At 39.4% G+C, this 13,104-nt stretch overlaps 1 protein-coding gene across 1 annotated transcript in view; it reads left to right on the forward strand.

Annotated features, from left to right (window-relative positions):
- Window positions 1-13,104, forward strand: part of LOC122867079 — a 146,998-nt gene that overhangs the window by 66,633 nt on the left and 67,261 nt on the right. Inside the window, exon 4 of the mRNA XM_044177447.1 lies at window positions 363-498. Within this exon, the coding sequence (XP_044033382.1) occupies window positions 363-498 (136 nt within the window). The remainder of the gene's footprint in view (window positions 1-362; window positions 499-13,104) is intronic.

Genomic DNA, 13,104 nt, shown 5'->3' on the forward strand with positions numbered 1-13,104 from the left:
ATTCATCTTTGGGTGAGCTTGCAAGAATTTAAAAAAATATATATTTTTAATTTCTGTACAAAGTTACTCACTGACACGGTTTACTGAATACTGCACAGAAAATGTTGAAAATTGCCTAACTAATACACCCATATTTTAAAAATGAGTTAACAGATGTTCAATAATCAAGATTTCATAAAACACACTGTATAATCAAAGATATCCATATTTTAAGAGCTACAGTGATGACCTTTGTAACAATTCACAGTCAGTTAGCAAATATTTTGGTGCAGTTTTCGCATTTTCCTATTTGTTAATGGAACTCTTCGTGTATTGTGTCTAAACGACAATAATCCTTCATTGGATCTTTTTGTGTCATGCAGTGCTGCTGACAGTGGGGTGTTGGCGTCTGTGGAGGGTGAAAGATGGCAGGCCATAATGAACCTTGGTCTGACCTTTGACCTCCTACTCACGACAACGTCACCAGCTGAGGGCTGCCACAGAGGGTCTGCTCGTATGGTATGACACACACACACACGCGCACACACACACACACACGTCCACGCTGCCCTCCCCCAATCTGTAATACAGAAGCATCATGCTTTTTTAGTTTTAATTATTAACAAACACAACACTGCTGCAAAAGACATTTTAAGATAAATTGACACCTCCTTCTCACTTTACTTGGGTGTCTCTCCAAATACTGAAGTAGATTTGACCACTGCTTTGCCCAACGCTCATGGTTTTATCTGTAAGCTGGTTTTAACATTCAGAGTACTGCAATTTTTCCAGCTAGAAAGAATTCCCCTCAGACGTCCTTCTGTTTTCTGTCTGTAGTGTGGTGTATGTGCCCGTCCACGGGGCATGACATGGTTGCTGATGCGTAATACTCTCTGACATAATTGTGCTGTCAATCTGCAATATCTCTAAATGCATGAATAACTCATGACTGCAAGTGTGATGTCTGCTGTCTATGCCTCAAATGAGATTTTTGTTTCCACCGTATGTCTCTTTTGTATCTATTTTATCTCATTTACAACTAAAAACGTCCACATTAATAAAAACAGAAAATGACTCTGGTCAATCCCCTACAGTAATATTATTTTCTGCTGTAAATAAAATGCCAAATGTGTACATGCTATATTGAAATTGTAGTTTGACAAGCATATAACCACTGAAAAATATTAATAATTTCATTTGATAGATTTCAAATTTAGGTTAAGAAAATATTTGTACATTGCAGTAAAATAATGTTTTCAGCAGTTTATGGTGAATGTAAGTCAATTATACTATGCAGTTAAGAAATTCCTAATGGTAATTATTAATTTAGCAGTATCCACTAAATATATGGGATATAAGTTTAATGATTGTGACAATTTAGCATTATGTATTTGTTTCTACAGTTTAGTGTAAAATTTTCATAGAACTCAAAATACTATTCCCATAGTTTTAACTGTCTTATGAAATATATAGAGTAGGAAAGGCATACTGTATCTCAGTTGTCAAAAGTGGGACATTTTGGTCAACAAGTATTAGTGTGCAGTAATGTGTGCAAGTGTGTAATACATTTTGTGATCTTTATGAGCTAGCTAGCTATATCTTGCAACACTACAAGCTTGCCATGGCGGTGTACAGAATCTGGTTTGCTCTGTTCTACAATGGGATGTGATTTTCTCCTCTGGTTATTCTTGTGTTTCTGATGCTGCCCAGATTCTCTCTGTTTGTGAACATCAGCAGAAACACAGGGCGGATTTACAGTGCACAACGTACAAATGACGTTCAGTTTACAGCAAAGCTGAGGTATAGCTAAAAAAGTGCCCCCTCTTAACCTCACTGCTTCCCTCAGCCAGCCTTTACTTTCCTACAGAATATGCATCTAATTATAGTAAGTGTGAGTGCGCTTGTGTCTTCCACCTCATTGATCCCCACAGACATTTCCAGAGCACAAGTAAACATCCACTGTATGCCACTAGACTTTACCCTGTATGGACAGCATGAAGGACCAGCTTTGGCTGTTAAACGGTCAGCATGTGATTAGTTTAATAGTCTGACAATGATTGCTCCAGTGCCTGGTATAAATTACAAAACATAACGAGACATTGCTTCTTACTATGATGGGCCTCATTTAGTAAAAGCTACAGATGTAGCCACAAATACTGGAAGTCAAACATTTCACTTGCTTTTTGCACTGCTTATTGTCCACGAGAAATTATTTCAAAATTCTAGATTTAATCCTCTTCAAATGTTAACATGTGCAAAGAATTGTCTGACATTTTTTTAGGGACAACAAGGACACATCCTTCAGGACTATATCTTGAAAATGATTGAAAATTTACAGAGGTTTTTGTCATCACATTTTGAGTATGTGAAACACACAGTGCAATACAGAAAGGACACACAGACACACACTCAATATGCCAGAACTGTTCACACCAAGCCTCTGCATTAATTGACTAATTGATCCAGCTTGTAGTGGGTCCAGCCCGCCTCCTCTCAATGACTGTCCAATCAGTCCAGGCTCTCGTCCGAAATGGCATGTCCCATAACAAATTACAGCTAATGAAATAACCATCAGAATGTCATTACATGGGCGGGTCCACAGCATTATTACCCAGCATGGCTCTATATGTGTGTGAGAGAAAGAGGTTATGTGAGTGTTCATAAATGTTGTCATGCTGTTATTAGCCCACATGCTATTTAGCACCTGAGTCGCTCCGTGTGACCGACAGACCTTATGAAGGATCTCTGTCATCTGCCTTCATGTTCCTTTGGTTAAATGTGATCTGAAAATCCCCAATTGTGGACCAAGGACTATCTATTTGAATTTGACAAAAAGGTGGTAGTAAACACTTTCAACTGGTTAAAAATGTACAGATTTCACATTTTCATGCACTTTTGAGGCCTTGAAAGACTGCAGGATTTGTTCCAAAAACTTGGATCCTTGTCTCCTGGAACTCACACTCACTTAGTGTGTTCCCATTACCAGACCCTTTGTTTGCACCAAAAATCTCATTTAGCTTGCTCAGTCTCATGTACAGTCGGTGTCCCTCCGTAAAGAGACCACCGTGGCAGCCTGCGCTCTCCACGTGAGTCCAGCCATTCTCCTTCCATTCGGCAGCCAAATCTATCGCTTCTCTCCCATTGCCTTCCTCGTCCATCTCCTCCTCCACCACCTCTTCTACCATTCCAGAGCTGACGGCAGATGGTGTTTTAATAAAGTCCAGTAGGAATAGGACTGTGAGTAAACAATGCAGCACATGCCAACTCAGTAATTGCTGGGCACTATTACAACCCCTGTGTCTGGCAAGGGAGGGAAGGATGAGAGGCAGAGAGGATAAAAAAAGAGATGGGGCAGACACAGTGAGAGGACAAATCAGGAATGAGTAAATAGGAGAACGAGGGAAAACCAGAAAAGGAAAAAGCAAGAGATGGAGGGTAGAGAGGGGGTATGAAAGGGGCGGGCAGCATATACACACACACATACACCTAGCAGCTGGAGCCAGAAAAGCGCAGCTGGTGAAGGTGCAGGGAGGCCACAGGGAGGAGGGGGCTGAGCAGAGCTGGGATGGGCTGGTCGAGGCTGTGCTGGGCTGGGCTGGTCTAGGCCAGCGGGTGCAGTCCCGGGCCTACAGCCTCCAGGCTATGGGCTCCAAGCCCAGTCTCTGAGTCCCAGGCCCTGCTCTGTGGTCTCCACTGCTGACACAAGGCCAATGCAGTCCTTTGTCAAACCCCCAGTCAATGGTCAGACACATTCTGGAGGAGGTGGACTCAAGCAAGACCAGTTAAAGTTAAAGCTCCTGTTCCATGCAACTCGAATGACTTTCCTCACTGTAGACCAGTAAATATGAAAGTGATGACTGCAATAATACTTAAATTGTTAGCTCAGACTGAGAAAACCAGCTAAATTTATACATTGCTTTATACCCATTTTAATTTAACCAGTCCATTCAAAAGCAACAGACAAAGAAGATGACGGACAAATACACTCTGTACCTATGTACAAGGTAGTACTGTATATGTTGCTCAAAACACAAATCCCTACACACGCACACCTAGCCATTTGATCCCTTTTTCATTGAGCCGTCATCGCATAAGAGAGAGGTCCTTACAAGTCTGCAGAGAGCTTTCCCAGGATGCACCATTATGCCTATCGCCTCCAGGGGTGTCAATCAGAAACCATCTCTCCACAGTCTGACAGCTCAGCTACCTTACGTCACACACCTGTTTGACTCAGGTATTTTAAAAGAAAATATGTGAAGTAATAGATAACAAAGAAAGCACAACGCCTGTAAGCTGTTTAAACATCATAAACACTAAAACAAAAAACCCAGTAATTCATCACAAAGTGTATGAATGTTTCAGATATTCTCAAGATGCTTTAATAAGAAGAAGCTTCCCCCGAACACAAGAGGTAGAATAAGGTAGTTAGGCAATAATATTTCACCTTTACCTGGGTAAAAGTTGATGAAGCACCTCCCACAGCTATGTAGTTAGTGGCTCTCATCAAAGACAATTAAGGAAAATTACTTTTATTTTAAAGCTGAGGTTAAATGACCAGTCTCCTTAACCTTGAAGTTCACCGTCCGCATGAATATTGAATGATTCTTAACCTTCTGTTCTAATGCTAATTGAAGCAGAGGGGGGATATTACATATTTGTAATTAGGGGCTGTTGGGTAGGGCTTAAGCTCTGAGCCTCATTAGCTTAATCATGAGGACTCTATCAATTATGCAGGTGGAGGTATGGTGGTGATTTGAGAAACATTCTGCTCTTTAGAAAACTTTTTCCCCCCTGGAGTAATTATATTGACGAATTCCTCTTGGACCTTGACATTAATTCCAATCCCAGTGAGGGCACCTTTTTCCTGTGCATAGGAATATATGTGAATATAATTGTGGATGAGTTTGACACCAGCATTGCTGCGTCTTCTATTAATGGATAATCTCTGGCAAATCCAAGTTATATGAAGCTAATCCATATGGAAGCTAACACAAACACAGTGCCTGAGGACATCACCCAAATGCAACATCAAACGGCCTCCTGACAGGTTTGCTGATGAGCACAAACAAGTCTTCGTGTCGAAACACAACTTCTCCCCTATGACATCTTGAACTTCTGTCCAACCAAGTCTTCTCACATACTTTCAGGCCTTGAAAATTTGCCTTTTCCCCCTCAAGGCACCGAGGCAGAGAGACAGAAAGAGTGAAAGACAGAGAACTCGGCAGCTCAGAGAGTGTGAAATATGAGCTACAGCTCCTCGCTTGCTCCTGCAACAAGATGTCTTCACTGTAAGGACAGTCCCAATGGACCTGCCATATTTATTTGAGCACAAAGTGGTCATACACAACCACACAGCACTCCCATCCTGCACTCCAAACTTCTGTCAGGCCTTACCTCAGACATCTTCCATACATCCAGTTTGCCAGCAGGTTTGGGTTCACACCATTAATCTTGAATGAGAAAGTGGGATAGGAGATGGCGGAGGGGAATTCGTGGGAGGTGGAAGAGGTGGGAAAGTGGGTCAGAGGACTCAGACCGAAGCGAAGGCAGCTGCCCCTTCAGCACCTCGGTCTTCCTCCAGAATCGTCCACATCGCCCTCTCTGAGGTGTGGAGGTGACAGTTGGTGAGGGACCTTTGAGAAGCCTGCAGGATGGCTCTGGCTTTACTGTACCTGTATGCAAAAATGTTTCTAAGAATAGGAACACTGCTTTGGAGAGCTTTCTTTGGGCAGGTAATGGGAACTTAATAGGTTGAACAGGTCTCAGACGTGGACTGCTATTCTAAGATGTCATGCTTACTTACTGACGTACTTGGGCCTTTTTATTCCCAACAGACACACTGACCAGTTGCTGCTTTTTTCGTCTGTCTTGGACCTTCTGAGATTTGACTTACCCCCTTATAGAGGCTGTGTGAATTTATCAGAAAGTTCAACAAAGAATAAAATACAGCTAGTCTGATATAATATCAGGTACCCAACTTGAAAACCTGTGCAAATAGTGCCAAAACGTATCATTACTACCTGCATCTTATGGTTACCCAATTATTTTATGATTTCAGCTAAAGGCATTTTTTAGCATGTACGTATGTCCAAAACTGTAATATACATTTGTACTATATATTGCCATTTTATTGTGCAAATTTATTCTCATTAGAGTTGATAATGAACTTAAATGCTTAGGTGAGTGAGGACTGAAGGGGTTTAAATGCCACTGCAAGAGTTTTTCTTTCACAAGAACATATTCCTTTACTTAAAATGTACCCTACTGATACACTTCCTCTCATTCTCCAAATGAACTCAAATAACACTCTGTCTTTCACCACAGAGAAATGGTGTTTCCACGTCAAGAGGGTTGGAAAATATATAGCCATAAATGTATTAAAATATTGCTTTTACACCCCATCTATCATAGTGCAATTTCATGGGTCGCCTTTTTAAAAATTAATTTAATTCTTTGACCTGTTACGAGTGGAAGCGCTAACGTGGGTAGGCTTTGAGTTAAATTGCACTTGTGACTTCATGGATCACATTTTCAATTACCTCTGAACACTGCGTGGTGAGTGAGAGAGAGAGAGAGAGAGAGAGAGAGAGAGAGTGTAGATCATGAAGGCAGCATACACCAACAACAACTTTATTTACTGGGACAAGTGGTATGGAAAAGTGAGATTTAATGAGCTATGTTCAACAGCAAGAAGGTAATGGAGTACAAGCGAAAGTCTCCAACAGACAATGACTGGTTGTTGATTGACTGCACACTGTGTGCTGTGGCAAATCTGAACTGAAGTATGCCTTAACACAAAAGTAAAAAAAGAATGAAAAACACTCCAAAACTTTGCTTAACTTTTTATTGACATTTATTGCCAATATGATTATAACTTACAATATGATAATTCTATCTTATTTAACCTCCTCACACTTTGACACTGACACTGTTCTCCTTCAAGTATTTACACTGGAATGAGTAACAGATTGCAACCTGTACATGTTGTACACTGAATTTCACCCATTGCATGCTGGGATAGGCTCCTGTTGGATCTTGGATGAATCTTGACTTTCTTTGTAGAAAAAAAATACTTATATATTGGTTGACTTTTGGATGTCAAGGCAACATGAGGTCATCTGAATAAACACATTCACACACGCATATGCTAACACATACCCATTTGACTAGGCCTTTTTGTCATTGTCATTGTGCCATTGTACAGAAAAAAGTATACAGAACATACCATCTTTGACTTTGCTGTAAACATTGAACTGAAAGAATATCCCACGTCCCTTCATCATGTGAAAAAGTGTAACAAACAAATGTTTTTTTATGGTATGGCAAGGATGGTTTCTGTCATCCTACTGTGTGTCCTAAGCAAGAAAATTCTATCTATATTAAATCCAGATGGACACCGACCTATTTCTTTTCGTGACTTTGTAAATATTAACAGAAAAGACCTTAATTTATTGTGGATTAGTGTCAGTGGGGGACATCATATCCCAATTCTAAGATAAATAGTAAATATTAGCAATGATACAGACTCTGTTTGTACCAAGATTGTTTTCTCAAGGATTAAGAGGTCTGTAAAGGCTGTATAGTTAACCTGCATTGTCATGAGGTAAATCCACAAAAAATTCGATTATAGGGGCTCTAGTTCAGAAAAATGGCCCCATTAAGGCTGTAAGTTTTAAGCTTGTGCAATGACTCCCTATACAGATATAATTTTACCCTAAGGACATTTCTGTGTGATTAAATGCTAAACAGTGACAGTTATTGGGAATACAAAGGCTCAAGTCAAAAAACCACAATGTTGCAAACAGGCAGAAAATCCATAATGTAAATATTGTATTTTATTACTTAATGACCTAATAATAAATTGGCAGTTACCAGTTTAAAGTCAAGTATTTATGAAAAGCTACTTCAGAGGTTTATTTGATCAAAGTTAAAGGATAAAGAGAGACAAGGATTCCACCAATAAGAGTTCAGAGTTGTGTTGTATAATTATAGGGCTCAATCACTGAGATAAGCCGAAAAGCTAATGTTGACTTACCACATAACCTTTCAACTGGTTAATTCCCCCCTCCGCTTTCGGAAGAGGTGAAAACATAGCCGCCTCTTTCCTGAGGGTGAACTGTCTTCACAGGTATTAGAGAAGAAAAAGGAAGAAAAGTCGCTCAGTGATAGATATGAGAGCGCATCTAGATCCCTTCATGCCATGTCAACCACATCCTGAGGTGAAGATGAATACACAATGAATGATTAAGTGGGAGCGCCTTGCAACTTTGTAATGTCAGTGTTATGCACTCTATAAAAATGTATACATATTTATATGTAACCTTTCTACATATAGGTATATGCATATTGAACCAAAAAAATAATTTTTCAATTTTCAGTTTTAATAGTATACATGCAAAGCCTTAAGGGTTAAATTAATTGCATCACTCAAGTACCATTTCACTTTTTTACACTTTCTAAGTTTTTTTTATAGCAACAGTCAGTTATGCTACTTTGATCTAAACTTCATTCCTTAAAGGGACAATTCACCCTAAAATCAAAAATACATATTTTTCTTTGGCAAAAAATACATTTGAAAAACTCAACAGCATTGTCTGTTTCCAGAAATCATGACCCAGTTACTCAAGATAGTCCACAGATTTGTTGTGAGCAGTTTCATGTAGGAACTATTTTATTTCTACCGATAGTTCCTACAGGAAACTGCCAACAAATCTGTGGATTATCTTGAGTAACCGGGTCATGATTTCTGGAAAGAGATGTTGCCCTTGCCAAACATTCCTTTTCTAAATGTTTCTATATTTTAAACATAATGAATAATGGCCTTCATTTAATAATTTATTGCCTAAAATAGAACCTTAGTGTTTTGGAAAACAACTCCTCAGTTGTTCCTAACCTTGTTTTGTCATCATGGCATGGCTGTTGTCAATGCTAACTAAGCTACAGTACAAGCTCAGAGCCTCTGCCATGTGGATGTAATTTCACCGGGATGATTTTTTTTTCTACCGCAAATCAAATAAAAGATTCAGCTTTGAGGGTAGAAAATAAACCCAGAACTGATCTGCATTACACCGAAACAAACAAGAGTGAAGTAAGAAAACGAGAGAGACAAAATCTGAATGTAATGGTTGTGGAGCTATACACATTTCCTTTGATTACAAGGTATTAGTGTCATCCATGGGCCCATTGGCAGGAAATGCTGGGCTGTTCACCACATTGGAACAAGCACAAACGTCAATGTCTATTAATTCAGTTATAATCATATTTGAATGGATCGTCACTGCTCTGCCATATCTGTCTTTCTCCCTGGAGTTTTGAATGAGTGCTCTCAGGGATTCTTGAATCACAGTGAAACCACACAACTGGATTGTGTTTGTTGAACATGTGTTTAGAGGGGAAAGTTTTCTACAAAGCAGGTTGCATTAACAAAATCCTGAATTGATAAGGCTGACAATGAAGATAAGTTTCAGAAATCACAATTTTAAACCACTGAGCGCAATTATACATTATAGTGTGAGGTGATCATCTCAGCCCAGATCAAGTTGCATGCTAAAATCCTATTCCTCTTAATGATTATATATGGAGATGTGTTGAGGATGACATATCATCAGCTTGGTTGTGTTTGTTTGGGTCTTTTAATCTATGTCTTTGAAGGCATTAAAAAAAGCCATAATGCATACCCAATATGCTGTAAAACCACTGGACAGTATCCCTACCTGACCTATAGAGTCTAAGAAAGTTTTTTTGTGAAACTTTAGGAACAATTTTTTAAATATATATAGGAAGTAGGACAACTTAAGCAGATAGCTAGTTAATTTGTGATGGACTTGATGATAAAGACTGCAATTCCAATTCCAAAATGTAGGAATCTACGAGCTGTAGAATAAAAACCAGTATCAACTTTGCATTACTAAAGGTTTATCAATTAGATATTGAATAAGAAGACCACAGGTTTTTTGGCTTGTGAGAATTTGAAGCCCTCTGCATTGTTTTATTTTGTAAATGGCATTGTCTTTAGCCAAATATATGGGACAGTTTTAATACAGTGTAGGTATACTTATGCTCAAAACATCAATATTGTTCAGTTAGACAGGCATCACTTTATTTTTCATCTGGTCTTGGTAAGAGCCTATGGCCTGTATTATTCAAAATTATTTGTAAAAATTAGCTTTTTGTGTAATGCATCTTGCAAAGGTTTTTTGACTAAAGCCCATAAGTGCTTAGATTTTACAAATGATATAGTAAATTCCTTTTTATCAATGTAAAGTTTTTCTCTTCAAATATTTTTTAACTTGTGGTCAAGATTCAGTGTAACATCAGCCATACCTAACTCAAGCCTAATGCTCCCATTCAGATTCACCAGGTTGTGTGAGGTCCCACTGGATTATGGCATTAATGTCAAGCTCTATCACAGGTTCCTGTTGAAAGAGAGGAATGGGAGGGCAGAAGGCTTGTTTGAGCCATTGTTTCCATGTATTATGAGCAAAAGGCACATGTGTCTTTCATTATAGGGACAGTCTGTTGCATTGACCTTTGGCTGTCTGATGTTGCTCTTCTCTAACATTACACAGGGGATAGCAAAAAGAAAAGAAAAAAAAAACTTTAGAGCTGAGTGTCAAAGTTGATCCAGGAGGGCTATTTTTCAGCTATGACAAAATACCACTTTGCAAAATGGAGACCATGGGTGCAGTCAATAAATGTCGTCAGCAGTGTTGACAAATCGTTTGAGTAGTGGCATGCGATGCCACAAAGGCATTGCTGAAGCACTGCAGCGTAGCCTCTGTGTAGCCTCCCACTCCCACCCATCCTCCCAATTAATCAGGCTTATCTTCACCTCCATCACTGCTGTCAGTCACACTGGAAAATGCTTCCACTGGAGTGTGTTGCTTATCGTGGAATGAGGGATAGAGCATGCGTCTATGAGCTCATGCACATCTGTGTGCACGGCCAGTATGGTTTTGTCTGTGTGTGTGCATGTCTGTGTGTGTGTGTGTGTGTGCAGGCAGGCAAAGCGTTAAACATCTGTCTCAGCTCCATCCACCCAGCCAGACTGACTAGTGAAGTATTTCTCAGCCCCTACTGAGACTAAATGTTTAAAACTGTATCACTCAACGTTCCTGCAGCCATGCTAAAGGCCCAGTGTGCAAAGTGTGTGTTATTTTGTGACATGTAGACAAAAACAGAAGACAGTCATTGTAGCCTTTGTTGTGTCTTATCCCTTAAAGTCTACCTTATAATCTCAAAAACAAACAATTATGTAACATTTAGATTTCAGCAATTTCAGTCAGTAAATATAAAAATTAAACAAAAAGAGAAAAACAGAAGCTGGGTAAAACACAGGTGTGTAATAAGCCAGAAAAACATATCTCACAGTTCACTGAAGCAATTGAATTTAATTGTATTACAGAGAATTGTAAAATAGACACAGTATAACACATCAATTTTAGGTTATTTTAAGTTCTAATTAGGCTTAATTGTTTGGTTACATTATATTTCTGTGATGAAAAGTCTACCAATTACTGATATTATAAAAAAGCAATAAAACATAGGAAATGCCTTAATTTTTAATTCTAATGAAACTTTTGTAGTTAACCTACTTTTCAATTGTGTTCCTGTCGACACATCCATCAAAATTAAACTGTTCAAACTGTGGATACAAACAGCAAACTTTTTCAAATGTGCACGCCAAAACAAACTCAGTCCATGATGCGTATCTGAATGTGAATGGAATCAGTTTGACATTAAAACTAAATGAGATAAGGTACAAAGAAACTACATGAGCAGTAATTTTGACATTTCTTCTGCAAAACCGCCATGGGACACTTCGCTTATTCTGACAGTTTTATGGAATCTTTGTTTTGATAATCCTTGTATTGGTGATACCTGTCAGAGCACACAGTAGTAACCACCAAGCCCCCTCAATCTCTCAGCTAAATCTTCCTGTCTACACAACACTGGCCCCATGATAAGAAGGTGACACTGTCACTCCAGCCCACACACACATACACACACAGCCTGATCACATAAATACACACACACACACACACACACACATATAAACACGCACATACAAACAGCCTTGGAGGCATGCAGTGTGCATAGGCGTTCAGCATCATGCTAATTTTCATTGTTGTGATAAAAATAAACAGGTCTGGGGAGCTGAATCTGAAGGCCCGAGGGTCACAGCGCGCTCGACTGACAACGGGGGTGGGGGGGTTGTTGGAGGGCGGGGTGGCTGGGGATGGGGCGGGGGCTCAGACTGAATTACCTTGATCCAGCACGACAGCCTCACATCACTGTCACCAGCCTGTTTGGAAGGGCTTGATGGGGCTGTGGTGCTAAGTTGGAGTAAGCCGACTGCGATGGATGTGTGTTGACAGTATACTGTATTCAAGGGCACATTGAAATGAGCGGGCGAAACGGGGGAAAGTTTGCTAAGCCATGTGTGCCATAATTATCCTGGGCTCTCCTCGTGCCTCTTATCTGGTGGCTGGTGGTGATTGTCAGATGAGTGAAGAATCGACTGTGACATTATCCTCCGTCTCACAATAGCCCTAAATCTTACAATGGTCAGAAGGTGTTATGTGGAAGCAATTTCTGTAGTATTTTCCTCTCCAAGGGCCATGTCACATTATTAATGTTTCTACAGCATTATAATGATACTGAAATGTTTTTTGAACATTATAAAAACAAATTACTTAATGGTATAATATTGATATTTTATACGTGTGTGACAGCATTATCTGTTCTGTTGCTGTCATCATTATGATGATAAACATCCTTATCTTTGCAATACTTTAAGTTCTGAGAGATTATATAAAAAGTTAAACAACTAATATAATGTTGCAAAACCTATATTATTGCCACAATATACATTTTTGACATTCTAAATTAACTAGATCTAAATATCCAAGATATTTATGCTCGTACTTAATGTATCATCCAATAAGACTGTTTCAAGCTTTAACTCCTGATTGTAACAGTTGAGGTGTTATGCTTTACTTCACAGGTGAGGTGCCACACTCGAGCACTAGGTGGTGCTTGAACACAGCCCTCACACACTTACACACACACACACACACACACACACACACACACACACACACACACACACACACACACACACAC

This window comes from Siniperca chuatsi, linkage group LG19 (genome assembly GCF_020085105.1).
Source record: "Siniperca chuatsi isolate FFG_IHB_CAS linkage group LG19, ASM2008510v1, whole genome shotgun sequence".
In the NCBI taxonomy this organism is placed as follows: Eukaryota; Metazoa; Chordata; class Actinopteri; order Centrarchiformes; family Sinipercidae; genus Siniperca; species Siniperca chuatsi.